Source organism: Penaeus vannamei, chromosome 22 (genome assembly GCF_042767895.1).
Source record: "Penaeus vannamei isolate JL-2024 chromosome 22, ASM4276789v1, whole genome shotgun sequence".
Taxonomy (NCBI): domain Eukaryota; kingdom Metazoa; phylum Arthropoda; class Malacostraca; order Decapoda; family Penaeidae; genus Penaeus; species Penaeus vannamei.
The window spans coordinates 3,938,487-3,951,373 of record NC_091570.1 but is presented as its reverse complement, the minus strand read 5'-3'; the positions used below and the strand labels follow the sequence as shown (position 1 = coordinate 3,951,373).

The window sequence follows — 12,887 nt, the reverse complement described above, 5'->3', positions numbered from 1 at the left end:
CCCTCGAGTTCTGTTATGATTGATAAGAATGGTCCCTTACTTGAACAGCAGTAGAACATGAGCGATTGAAGTCAGAGTATGTGATAAAAGAAACGAGAGCTTTGCTATGAATGATAATCATGCTCCTTAGAGTTTTACTGCGAGAAACACGGCCCCTTACTTGAACAACAGTAGTTGATAGTTAGTTGGAGAGAAAGCCTTTATAGTTTTGTAGCACGGAGTACTGTTTGGTTAGGGTTCTCAAAAGAGCAGTAATCAGACCAAGTAAAGTCACAATTCACTCAAGTTGAGTGGTTTAAAGTGGAGCAGAGATAATGTGTCAATAACTGAATGACGGTGAAAAATTATTGGAGAGGGTCTGGTTGCTGGTCGTGACAGTCTGAGACACGTGTTGGGTGCCGTATGATTTCTTATGAGTCAAAAATGGAAAATGAGAGTGTATGCTCACCGCCTGTGTCCATTCTATGAGGGACCAAGCCATTCCATTTAACTTCAGCACTTGGATGAGGAGAAAGCACAGTTTTATGGCGAGGGATGGTAGTTGAAGGCAGTAAGGGCAGTTAGAACGTGAGACCAATTAAAGAAAAAGAGAAAAGAAAACAGGAAAGTAGTCGATATATGTAGGCAGATTTTGAGCCATGTCACATCAAATTCAAAGATTGAAGATTCTTGAGGCGAGTAAAAGGTGTATTGAGCTTATAGTAGGCACACACCCCATCGTCATAAGAGAAATGAGGGAGTTAGTGGGAGATTTGATAGGAATCAAGCGAAATTATGCTTGATAGCCAGGTTTAAAAAAACACATGCATACACACACATGCACGCACGCACCCACCCACACCCACACGCACACGCACACACACATACACACACACACACTCACTCTGTCTCTCTCTGTCTCTGTCTCTCTCTCTCTCTCTCTCTCTCTCTCTCTCTCTCTCTCTCTCTCTCTCTCTCTCTCTCTCTCTCTCTCTCTCTCTCTCTCTCTCTCTCTCTCTCTCTCTCTCACTCATTCTTCATTTATCTGTCTCACACAGGCAACATGCTCAAAGATTTACATAGCCTCTGATAACTCATCTAAGAGGAAAACTCCCCAAAACCACACTAAATAATGTGGATGTATGCAATAGTACATACATCAAGACTGGATATGAAAATTAAGGAAAATTTGATACATATAACAAGATATAAAAAAACTTGCATATTTTGGTTAGGTTGTATGCACTTCCTTTAAGTATTAGCAATGGTTGATTTTGTGCTTTATAGGACTAATTAGTGCAAGTCTCTTCTACGTCCAATTATAAAATTAATGCCCATATTCAGAGACACTTCGGGCACCTTGGAGAGCTGGATTGGCATCTCGTGCCCATCAGCCAATCACCTCAAGCTGTCTCGTGCTTCAAGCCAACGGTGACTGGGTGTGAGACGGCAGTCAAGCTGTTTGTCTCAGGTGTTCCAAGTGTCTCTGAATATGAGCGTAAATCTCTTGCTTAACAGCGATATCCCTTTTTTCTAGCTGTACTTAACAGGTGGTGTTGTAAAACTTATCTTATCTCAAAAGTTACATGTATAATGTACCAGGAAGGCATGAATCATTTTGTTCTGAATCAATCAAAAATATTTCCGTAACTGAATTTGAAGTCCAATCTACAAAACTGAGAATATTCAAAGACTGAACCTCTCTTTTCTTATGGGAAACATAAAAGTAAAAAAAATAAAAGAACCTGTAATTTATTTCACATTTATGATATACATGCACACAACAGCAATCCATCAGTTCAAACATCACCTCAAACCATGAACAACTATTTTTATAAACTTATAAACAAATATCAATTATCTCTTACAATAGAATTTGCAGCAATATGGAACTTATATCCTTTACTAGGCAAGGTACAGTCACCTAGACAAATATGCACAACAATGAAGTTTCTGAAGTTAGGTAGCATTAAGTATGTACATTCATTTTAAAAAAGTACTGATTCAGGGTGTCCATATCTACTTACTGGAGGCATTGTTAAGCATGTAAAATGTAAAGATCATCTGTTAGCATCCTCAAACCAGAAATGATTATTCCTTTAAAACATAAGTCAGTATAAATTAAGTCAAAGAATTGGTAAAAACCTTCATTCAAATAGGTATTCACCACAATACTCTTCTTGTTGAATGCACAAAAAGTTTGTTCTTATTTTGCTGCATTAACATTAAGCACCTGCATTCTCAATTTAAGAACATGACTAAACTACAAAAGAAAGTCACAAAATTATATTGTGCTTCTGATCATCTTTCACCAGCAGCAATATTAAATTCCTAAAGCTAACTGAACCCTTGATAAGTCTTCCTTATTTCCCAGTTAAAATATATAATATAACAGTATGCTAAGTAACATGCTTTATATTTATGCTTTAGTATGGATTCATAAAGTACTTTAACAACAATGAATTGATTTGAAAGTAGTATTGCACAAGATCATACACCTAGAATGCATAGTTTTGTACATGTGATTATATCAATGTAGACATTTTTAATAATCTTTCTATTTCACACTAAATTTCTCTCGTATTATTTTACATGTACCAATAAATATTTTAGAAAGACGGGTCTCCCCTTATCGCTTATTTTTTTTCTGTTTCAACCTTTCTTTCATTCCATTTGTATTTTGTAGGATTTGATTTCTTGTATGTTTTTCATATTTGGGAATTAATTCTCTATGGTGCTAATCTTAAAGAAAAAAACAATACTTCCTCAAAGATTGATATCTAAGGACATGCAAGCATTATATTCAATATAACACATTTTTGGCATAGAGTGCACATCTCATATCATCTGTAAGATGTACTTCCATTATAAACAGCAAAGGAAATAACTGCCTGCATCTGCTGGGAATGTAGCAGCGATTCTGACACTTTTTTTTCTTTAGAATTCTTGTAAAATCTTTCTTTCTCATATCTCCTAACATACCACAGCTTTGCTTGAACTATAATTTTCATGTACAACAGTGTAAGAAAATCATATATAATAAAAGTAAATAACTGCCTACTCTGATAGCTATTCAAAATTAGATACAATATGATACATTAATTAGGTAGCAGATTGATAAAGCCTCACTCAGGTCCTACTTGTGAGTAAATATATTCTGAAAGGTATTTCATGACTATCAGATCATTAACTATTCTAAAAAAAAGAAAAGAAAAGAAAACTGATGTAAGAGGGTCTAATGTAATGGATTCATCTCAGAAAAAATGTAGATAAAACAAATTGTGTTTTTCTGTTCTTCCCTTCATTGTTTTATCTACAATGTTCTAAACCTAAAATATCTGTTCCCCTCTAACCACCATGTTGCAAAGAAGTTCTGAAGCATTTTATTTGTTTCTAATTACAGAGCAAGCTTGTATATAGACACTACATGTCAAGGATATACATGGTTGTTTATTTACTATGCATCATATTTCAGAATCTTTTGGTAACTCTGCACTTTATATACTTCCTCACAACATAAGGAAAATTATGCAGATATTTGTACAAATCTTTAAACAATCAATATTTGTGCTCAGAAATCTGACAAATCACAACAAAACTGGGCTTGAAAAACAATATAGTTTAGTAGTACCAATAAAATGAAGCACATAAAAAAAAAGTCTCTTAAAAGCCCCTCATTAATTAAGCTGGTCAGTCTAACTGCCTGTCTCCCTGTATTACCCTCTCCCTTTCTCAAAATAATGTCTCAAAATAATAGGGAGCAATATAAAACAACAGCACACTGAAAAATATCTCCATATATAAAACATTTTCCTGACAAATACAGACAAAAACATTTGCAACCTTTGCAACCATTTAGTTTGCAACCAAACTAAATATCCTCTACCAAAACATAAAACCATCACTGATAAGATTATATACATACTAAACTGACTATTACGTTATTTGTACCAGGTTCGACTTAGGTCACTATCTGATCTTCAGAAATGCTTCATCAGCAATATTCATTACTTGTACCACATAATGGCAATAACTAATTTCCTTTTACAAAATCAGCACAAAAAATATTCACACCATCTTGCACATAAAGGAGCCTAAGATATCAGTACCAAAACCAAATGAAAATAGAAATTCAAAACAAAGCAAACAAAGCAATCTTTTTACTCTTGCACCCTCAAAGAGAAAAATAAAATAAAACATAAGGAGAACTACTGTGAAAGTATATCAAAAGAATAGAATTCTGTTCCATAAATGCATTCTAATATGTTTTTATTTATTAATTCATTAATTTACTTATTACAAGGCCTTCATTGGTGTCACTCCTAAAGCTTTTCCAAGCTTCCACTGAAAAGAGAGAGAAAAGCTGTAGTTATTATATGAAAAAATGTATGCTAGTTTAAAAAATATCAACATTTTCTGCAAAAAAATAATATGGAGCTGAAAATATTGCCTTGAAAATTATAACTGGATAAAAGAAAAACATAACCACAGAATAAATAAGTACCATCCCATGTGTCATAACATGTGAGAATATGAGAGAATACATAATATGGTTTATAGGTCAAGAAAAGAGAAAGTTCTTTAGCAAATATGCCAAGTCTGAATGACTGGACAAATTGCAGATCTTAGAAACAAATCAAAAGAAAGTATTTATTCTTTATATATCCTAGAGTTCCTATGAAGTACCTGAAAAGGCTTTATATAAAGCAGTGGTACCGGAAAAGCTAAAAAGGCAACAAGAACAAAGATACTAATATTAGCAAAAGAGGGAGTCAAGACCCAGAAGTGGAATGCAGAGAAAGTGTGTTTTGCAGCTAGGGCAATAAGAATCATAAACTTAAATAGTCTGGCCTCCATTCTGGTTAATAAACAGGGCAACAAATGTAACATTTTCAATTGCAAGACCTTAGGCAAACTCTTATGATAAATTTCACACTGGGAGCAATGATAAACAACTTCAAATGCAAGGTTTCCTGAAATTATTTCATCTTACTGTGTACACCAATTATTCCATAGCAAAAATACAGCTGTAAATATAAAACTTATCATAATTGTCACTCATACTTACAGAATCTTTGATCTGGTTGACATGATAAGTGATTCCTCCTTCTTTCTTAACTTTCTCCACATGTGTTCGTTCTGGGTCTCCAGCCACAAGAACTGGTTTACTGGGATCGGCCTGTAAAAAGGTTGTCATGTATATTTTGAATTAACTTTTTAATTTCTTTTTTTTTTTATTCATCAATCTCACTCAATCTCTCTCACTCTCAATCATTCTCTCTCTCTCTCACTCTCTTTCACTCACTCATTTTCCTCTGTCAACTTGCTCTTGCACTCTGGTCCTCATCCTTTTTTCCTTTCTGACATGAGGGAAGGGAGGAGCAATTTCAGAAATAAGGCATTTACATTACAAGATTACCATGAATTGAACATTTGTTTCATGAACTATCACAAAGATCACCTTTCTGCAACATTATTACTTTATTAAAAGAAAGGATTGAAAGGAGTAAAAGTCAGTATACTAAATCTTATAAGTGCATAAAGATGATAAAGAAATTAACCTTATTAAAACATCAGTAACTAAATTAACAAATCACTTACAGGCTCCATGTTGCGGCAGTGGTCCATAAGGTCACTCATCCGGTCCTCAAAGCCGGGGGCAAAGAAGGAAGGATCAATGGCCACAAAGCACTGCCCTAAGTCAGCTGGCCGGTCAGTCTGCATCCACCGGCGAACGTTGGGCCCGTAGTGACCACCTGACAAGGAAAGGGGAAAATGGAAAAAAGTAGAATAAGCAGATATAAAAATAGAGGAAATATAAATAATAATGGAAACATAAAAGACATATATAGGTAAGTATACCCATGTAAAAAAAATATAAGACAGACTGACTGGTAATATGGAAACAGAATAATTGAGCAATGTTTATAAAAGCATAATCACAGTAAAAAAAATAAAAGAAAATAAAAAAAAGTAAAAAAGAGAAGAGCATAAAGTACGAGTAGGAGGAAGAGAAAAAGACAAATAAGAAGGAAAATAAGAAAACAAAGAAGACTCACAGACCAAAGCCCCAGCGGGAGCTCTTACCTGACATAATGCCACAGAAGATCTCAACCAGCATGCCTAAGCCGTAGCCCTTGTAGCCAGAGTGCGTCTCAGGACCACCAAGGGGCATGAGAGCTCCAAACATTGCCTCCTTTGGATCGGTTGTGGGTTGGCCTTCCTTGTCCAGTGCCCAGCCCTCTGGTATGGGGTTCTCCTTACGTCGCTCAACTTCAATCTTTTGGGAAGGGAATTTCAAAAGTGACAGCGTTATGGTTGTGACAATAGATAAGGATTTTTTTTATAATATACTTTTGTTTCATAAGCCTTTTTTGTGTCATAAAAAAAAAAAAAAAATTATATATATATATATATATATATATATATATATATATATATATATATATATATATATATATATATATATATATATATATATATAACAGAAGTAATATGAATGATTATGTAATTATCCTTCCTAAATAGATATAAAAAACATGACCAATGGCATCACTGACTGCTTCTATTCAATATTAAAAAGCTAGCAACCAAACGTCAAAGTCATTCTTTTACTATTTCATTCATGCTGAAATCAGCATTATCTAACAATATCAATCAGAATTCTATTTTCATGTAACTTTATCTCCTCTTTACTTTAAACTACTTGCCTTGCCCACAGCCACAACACAGGTCGCCATGTCCAACACGAAGCTATCTCCTCCTTTTGCTGGAGCCGAAAGAGAGATGGGGTTCGTTCCCAGAGCTCCCTTGAGATATGAAGAAAAAAAAAGGGGAAAGAGAAAAATCATGTTAGAGGTATGCTGATATTGAGATTATTGTATAATGATTTAAATATTCTATTCAAAGTAAGAAAAAAATTGTCATTCAAAAACAAAACACAGAAATGGAACAATGCATAACAAGACTTTCATTGAAAAATACACAAAAATAGCAAAATGTGGAAGGAAAAAAATTAAACCCATTATAACAAAAGGAAAGACAATTCAAAAATAGATAATACTTATAATGAAACACCAATATGTATGAGATACTGTACGTGGTTTCTCTTTCTGTCTTTCCACCTGAAAGGGTCCTATGTCTGGACTCAAACAACCATAAAATATTGTACAGTATTTGTAATTTTTCTTATAATGATTTTCATCTTACCTAATCAGACAACAAACACAGGAAAAGAAAAGGGTCAATCAATGTAAAATCACCTCTTGGTAAGGGGGGAAGGGTGGCCTTATATAGGAGTACACTCTCTCCATTACAAATCAAAAGCTCAGAGGGGCAGGGGGATCTACAAAATACTGTGGCCTACTAATCAATACTGAAGAGCCGAAAAAGATGCATTTGCAAATTAACAGCTTTCATGTATGTTGATCTCATACTGGGGAAGACACATCTGTGTGGTACGGCAACTAAAATTGAATAAAAATTATGCTGCATATCAAAAGGAAGAAAGACCTACTTGTTATCTATGAGACCTTGACAAGTTGCACTGAATGAATTGGTATACATAATACTGTGTTATAACAAAGCTTGTTCAATAAATAATTGAAGAGATATGGAAGAAACCATAAGGTTTGGGGTATAAAAGTGGTTTCAAATGCCTTAATTCTGTCAAATGTAAGAAGTAAGAATTTTCCTTTATAATACTACCAACCTGAATTCTTGCATATTGTCACAAAAAATACTTACTGTGATGAATTGAAAGAAAAGTAAAATGTGGTTTTGATAAGAAAAATAAATCATAATACACAAACAGAACTCCCATTTTACTATTTACATCAAAATAATTCAGTATAACACTAACAAAAGGTAAAGTAGCATTTCAAGCTTTATTCTCTACAGCTACTCTTAAATTACTATTACTCAATAAATTCTGAAACATAGGAGCTTTATTTATTTACGATACTTTGTTATTTAGCTTCAAAATATCAAAGAAAACTTGCTTTTCTCTGCATAAATAATGTGTCAGTATGAAGCTACAATGAAAAAATCATATAGATATCTCACCCTTATTCATTTATCTTTAGTGAAGAAGAAGAAAAGTAATATTAATTACAAAAAGAAAATCTAAATATTCAAGATAGTATCACTATAATCTATTATTTTAAAACGAGCAGACTGTACTTACTGTCTTTGCACGTGTTGGAGCAACCAATGGTGATGTGTTTGTGAAGCTCATACCCTGAAATGATTGGAGAAAAGTCAACTTGCACATTTTTTTCTACACAATATAAAACTTCCAATAATATCCTTTAACCAATATTATTCTTACACTATGTGGTATGACTTTCACCAAAATTCTTCTCTCCTTTCTACTTTTAACAGACTATTGTAATTCTGTATATTTTTCAAAAAGGAATTCCCTTCAAATCTGTTTTATTATGAACCTGAAACTACACTTCAGGTTCAAATAAACAGCAACTTCTTCATATCTAATAAATTAGCAAGAAATCAAAAAATTAATACAGTGCTTACCAGAAGACCTTGTTTTGTAGCAGTCATGGAGTACCAACCAGCAATACCATAATGGTTACTACCTGAAATTAAAAATAGTATGGGCACATGCATACAATAATATTTCAACTTGATTACAAAAAAGGTTCTAAAGTTAAAGAATCTAACATCTTTTAACACAAAATAATAACTATTCTTTAGAAAGATCCACAGACCAAGGCCAGAACTGAAAATTAAATATATTACCTATATCTACAAAACACCAGTCATTTAATGAAACACTGGTATAATGTGTATATACAATAACAGTTATTTTTGTTGCTTAAAGAGCTACATGGTCAAAACTTACAAAATGAAAGACGTCTTTATTTGTAAGTAAACCTAGTAACAAAGTAATTCCTATAACTTATCAGCCTTCATTATATGCAGCATAGTCTATATGCAACCATCAAGATATATAATAGAAACACCAAATCAGTATCAAGATTTAAATATAACAATTATCCATCCCCTAACCAAATAAAACAAGTCACATTATAACAATGAAAAAGAATATATATACATTCAACATATGCCCCTTTGCAATTATAAAACTACGCCGAATACTGGTCTTCTGTCTTGGTTACCTCTTCAAATTTTTCAGTTTATTTTTTACTCTCCTTCTTACCTCGAGCACATACCCAACCAATGCCAGTCTCCTTAGCCTTCTTGACAGCCAGTTCCATGCAAAAATCTCCAACCACTGGACCGAGCCCATTATTTCCATTGACTAGAGCTGTTGACACACTCTCTTTCTCAATGGTTGGAGTAGCTCCTCCCTCACAGATCTTCTGTTTCACATCATTGACGTACATTTCTGCAATGGCAAGTTAGTTCGACAAGGTTGTATAGTTGTATTCACTGGCAATCTTGGATAGAATTTTAAAACCAGAGAAAATAAGATCATATCAATCACACACGGAAAAATTAGAAAAACTTTATAGGGACATCAAATTCAGGATCATCAGTTTCTAGCTAGCAATCTGGAATCGTAGTTTCTAATAAAAACATATAATAAACTTCTGGGACGTGTATGGTTCCTTCTCATATTACCGACATAAATTTCTAAGCCTAGAATATCTACTGCATTTGCTGGAGTGGTTAGATTCTAGTAGCTGTTGAATTTCCATATACCATTTTTTCCATTATCAAAAAATGGATACTCATGAGTGTAAGTATCAGCAACAACAATACTAATAATACAATAAAAAATTACAATATAACATTTTATGAAATATGATAATATGCATATGATAATAAAAAACTATGAATACATTCTTAGATAATACATCATAATAACGACAAAAAATGATAATGAAAAAGTCATTCATAACAACTCAAGTCAAAATAAGAATACTAACAATGACATTATTTCCTCCTATAACTAAAAACAAAAATACCTAATAAAAACAACAATGAGGATGGCTATACATCAAAAATAGATGTCCAATAAGTGTCAAAGTGATCATAAAAAAAAAATACGATCATAAAAGTATAAAAGAACAATAACAAACAATAATTTTTTTTTTAATTTCTTTTATGAAACTTGTCAGGATATAAAATATTCAAGCAATGCTATTTGAATTTAATAATTATCAAAAATCAAATATACTTTAGGATTTTAAGACATACAGAAGTGTGTAAAAACATAATCACCTCTAACATTAATTCTTTGTTGCCATGGGAAAATTGCTGAGAATATTTCTTCCCTCTTAATATATGTATATATGCATATTTTTTCTCTCTTCAGTTCTTTCTTTCTCATTATCAATCTATCTATTTATCTATGTAGATTCTTTTCATGAACATTACTGTCCATAAATGGTGTGCAATATAATACTTGGCAACCCTTGCAAACTGTCAACTTGAACAAAATGAATTATGCATGCTGGTGTTGCTAGATGCAAGCTCACTCTCACCCAAAGAAAGAAGGATGACTAATAGAGCAAACAAGCACAAACAAGATCTATATAGATATTAAAGTAGATATATCTTTGTTATAACTTCTGTCATTACATATTCACTTTATATTCTGTTAGTGCTACTGCCTTAAAAAATCATCTAAAAATATCAAGTGAAACAGGAATTTTCAGACACTGAATCCCCCTTTACCTAAAAAAAAAGCTATCTTCTTACCCTCTGAATTACCTCTTAGATTACCCACTACAAATATAAATTAAACTAAATTACCCAGTCTGTTCATGCCATGGCTGTAGTGCCCTCGTTCATCAGCAGCCAAGAGCACGTTGGCGAGGGAAGTTGCATTGGGCTTAGGGGTACCAACAGCCATCATGCAGTCGATCATGAATCGGAGGATCTCATCTTTGCTATACTGTTGGGGAGGGTAAGGTGGTTAGATGAAGTTACAGAGGGGGGAAAAGGCAACATGATTGATATATATCATTCTTTAAACCTAGGGAACAGTATGTTAATTGATAAAATTATTCCAATATCATTTAACAAAAAAATAGTAATAATAATAATACATGAACACATAATAACTATGAAGATGGTAAAAATAATACTAACAATAACACTAATGATTATAATCATGCTGATATTAATAAATAGCCATATCATCATTTATCTAATAATAGCAGTAATAATAACATTTTTTTTTGTACAAGAAATGACAACACAAAGAAATTAAAACATCTGCATGATTAAATATTCTGCTTTCAAAGCATGCACTTGCAAAAGCAAGGCAGCAAAAATGGAGTCATTTATTCCTTATGTAACAATGTAATTATACCATAACAGATACAGAGCAATAAAAAATATATGGCAATTATATACTGTAGTTTTGCATAGCTGTTTCAGGCACATATTTTGCAGAAAAAAATCATTTTTCATCACATCTTTTTGAAAGTTAAATAAACAAATCTAAAACATTCTCACTATACTTCCAATTCTCTAAACATTAATTTTGTCCAAAATAACATACCAACAAAAAGAGACAGACAAACATATGGACAGAGACATACAAAGCAGACCCACAAAATCACAAAAAATGCACATAGAAGTACAAACACAAACCCACACAAACACACATACATGCACAAATACTCACAAATACACACATGCACAGCTGATCTGACTAAACAATCATTCATCTTCTTTCTACATTGATTGATTGCATACTCCAAAGATAGCAGAAAGTATGATTTCAACAGAGAGGAATTATCTATTTTCATGAACAAGGATTTCAAAATATGGACATCCTCTATACTTGGTCTCCCAAAAATAAGAATAAAATTGATAAAGTTACTTGGAGAAGGGGTAATACCTTGTCAATCAAATGTAATATACAAATAAATACCAGAAATGTGAGATACTCATTCTTTGAACTATCTGTACACCCTTGTGCCCACGGTTAGCACATAGAAAAATATAGAAAGAAAACCCTAACAATATCGTATTCTCAACAGATGGAAGTAAATGTATATAAGGATATTACAATGGAACAGTTTCCCTCCTCAATAACATAAGAAATTTAGGGTATCAAAAATATCTTCACGACATAGGTCTACCTAACCTCTTCCAAATCGTATAATTAATTTTGAACGAATGAAACGTGTACCAAAGTCAACATATAACATTAAAACGTAATGACAACAAGCTATTTATAAATAAAAATGAAAAACAGTGCTAAATACGCTGCATGCTACATAAAAAATTCAACGCATTCCAAATGTCACACGCGCCAAACTCACTCAGACTAAATCCATCAATATCCCGCCTTTTCTACGCAAACCCATTAACATCCACTTCCCGCATTCCATTCATCCATAACTAACCTTCAGCCCCAGATCCTCAGGAGCCTCAAACTTCTCCTTTTCTTTAGCCAGGAAGTTCATGTTGGTGCTCGAAGTCGCGATAGGGCGCAGGCAGCCGGGACGCGACGTGGTCAGTCTATTCACTACGGGAACCCCTGGACCACTGAAGGGCTTTCTTCTTGCATGGTAACAGCGGGCGAAGAAGCGGGAGGTAAGTGCTGGTTCAAGGCCGCTGATACACGCCTTTTTTTGAGGTTGTTGTGAGGAAGGAGAAGAGGAGGGGAAGGAGGAACCGGCACAAGCGGACTCGAGTTGGTGGTTCAATAGTCCCGCAGTTCTGGTGAGGAATGTGGTTCGCATTGTGCTTGCAATGCTTGATAGGATCATTTTGGTTATGGTTTATATTCTCCAAATGTTTTCTCTCACTTGCCGGAGAACAACGGTAATGGAGGTAGAATCTACACGATAAGAAGGACGGATGTGGATAGAATATAGATATATAATCTTTTGCAGATGTATGCGTTCTCACACACTCAGAGATCCAGTCAAATCTCCCTTATCTTGTGTCTTCCGAGGTCATTT

At 33.6% G+C, this 12,887-nt stretch overlaps 1 protein-coding gene across 1 annotated transcript in view; it reads right to left on the bottom strand.

Moving 5' to 3' along the window:
- Positions 1 to 1,715: 1,715 nt before the first annotated feature.
- The window catches only part of LOC113804000 (uncharacterized oxidoreductase YjmC), an 11,323-nt gene continuing 151 nt past the window's right edge, over positions 1,716 to 12,887 (bottom strand). Inside the window, exons 1-10 of the mRNA XM_027354817.2 lie at positions 12,327 to 12,887; positions 10,720 to 10,861; positions 9,158 to 9,346; positions 8,512 to 8,573; positions 8,165 to 8,218; positions 6,690 to 6,788; positions 6,067 to 6,259; positions 5,581 to 5,735; positions 5,048 to 5,158; positions 1,716 to 4,323 (exon numbers count right to left, since the gene is read on the bottom strand). The exon at positions 12,327 to 12,887 is cut by the window's right edge and continues 151 nt beyond it. Of these exons, the coding sequence (XP_027210618.2) occupies positions 4,276 to 4,323; positions 5,048 to 5,158; positions 5,581 to 5,735; positions 6,067 to 6,259; positions 6,690 to 6,788; positions 8,165 to 8,218; positions 8,512 to 8,573; positions 9,158 to 9,346; positions 10,720 to 10,861; positions 12,327 to 12,692 (1,419 nt within the window). The 5' untranslated portion in view covers positions 12,693 to 12,887 and the 3' untranslated portion in view covers positions 1,716 to 4,275. The remainder of the gene's footprint in view (positions 4,324 to 5,047; positions 5,159 to 5,580; positions 5,736 to 6,066; positions 6,260 to 6,689; positions 6,789 to 8,164; positions 8,219 to 8,511; positions 8,574 to 9,157; positions 9,347 to 10,719; positions 10,862 to 12,326) is intronic.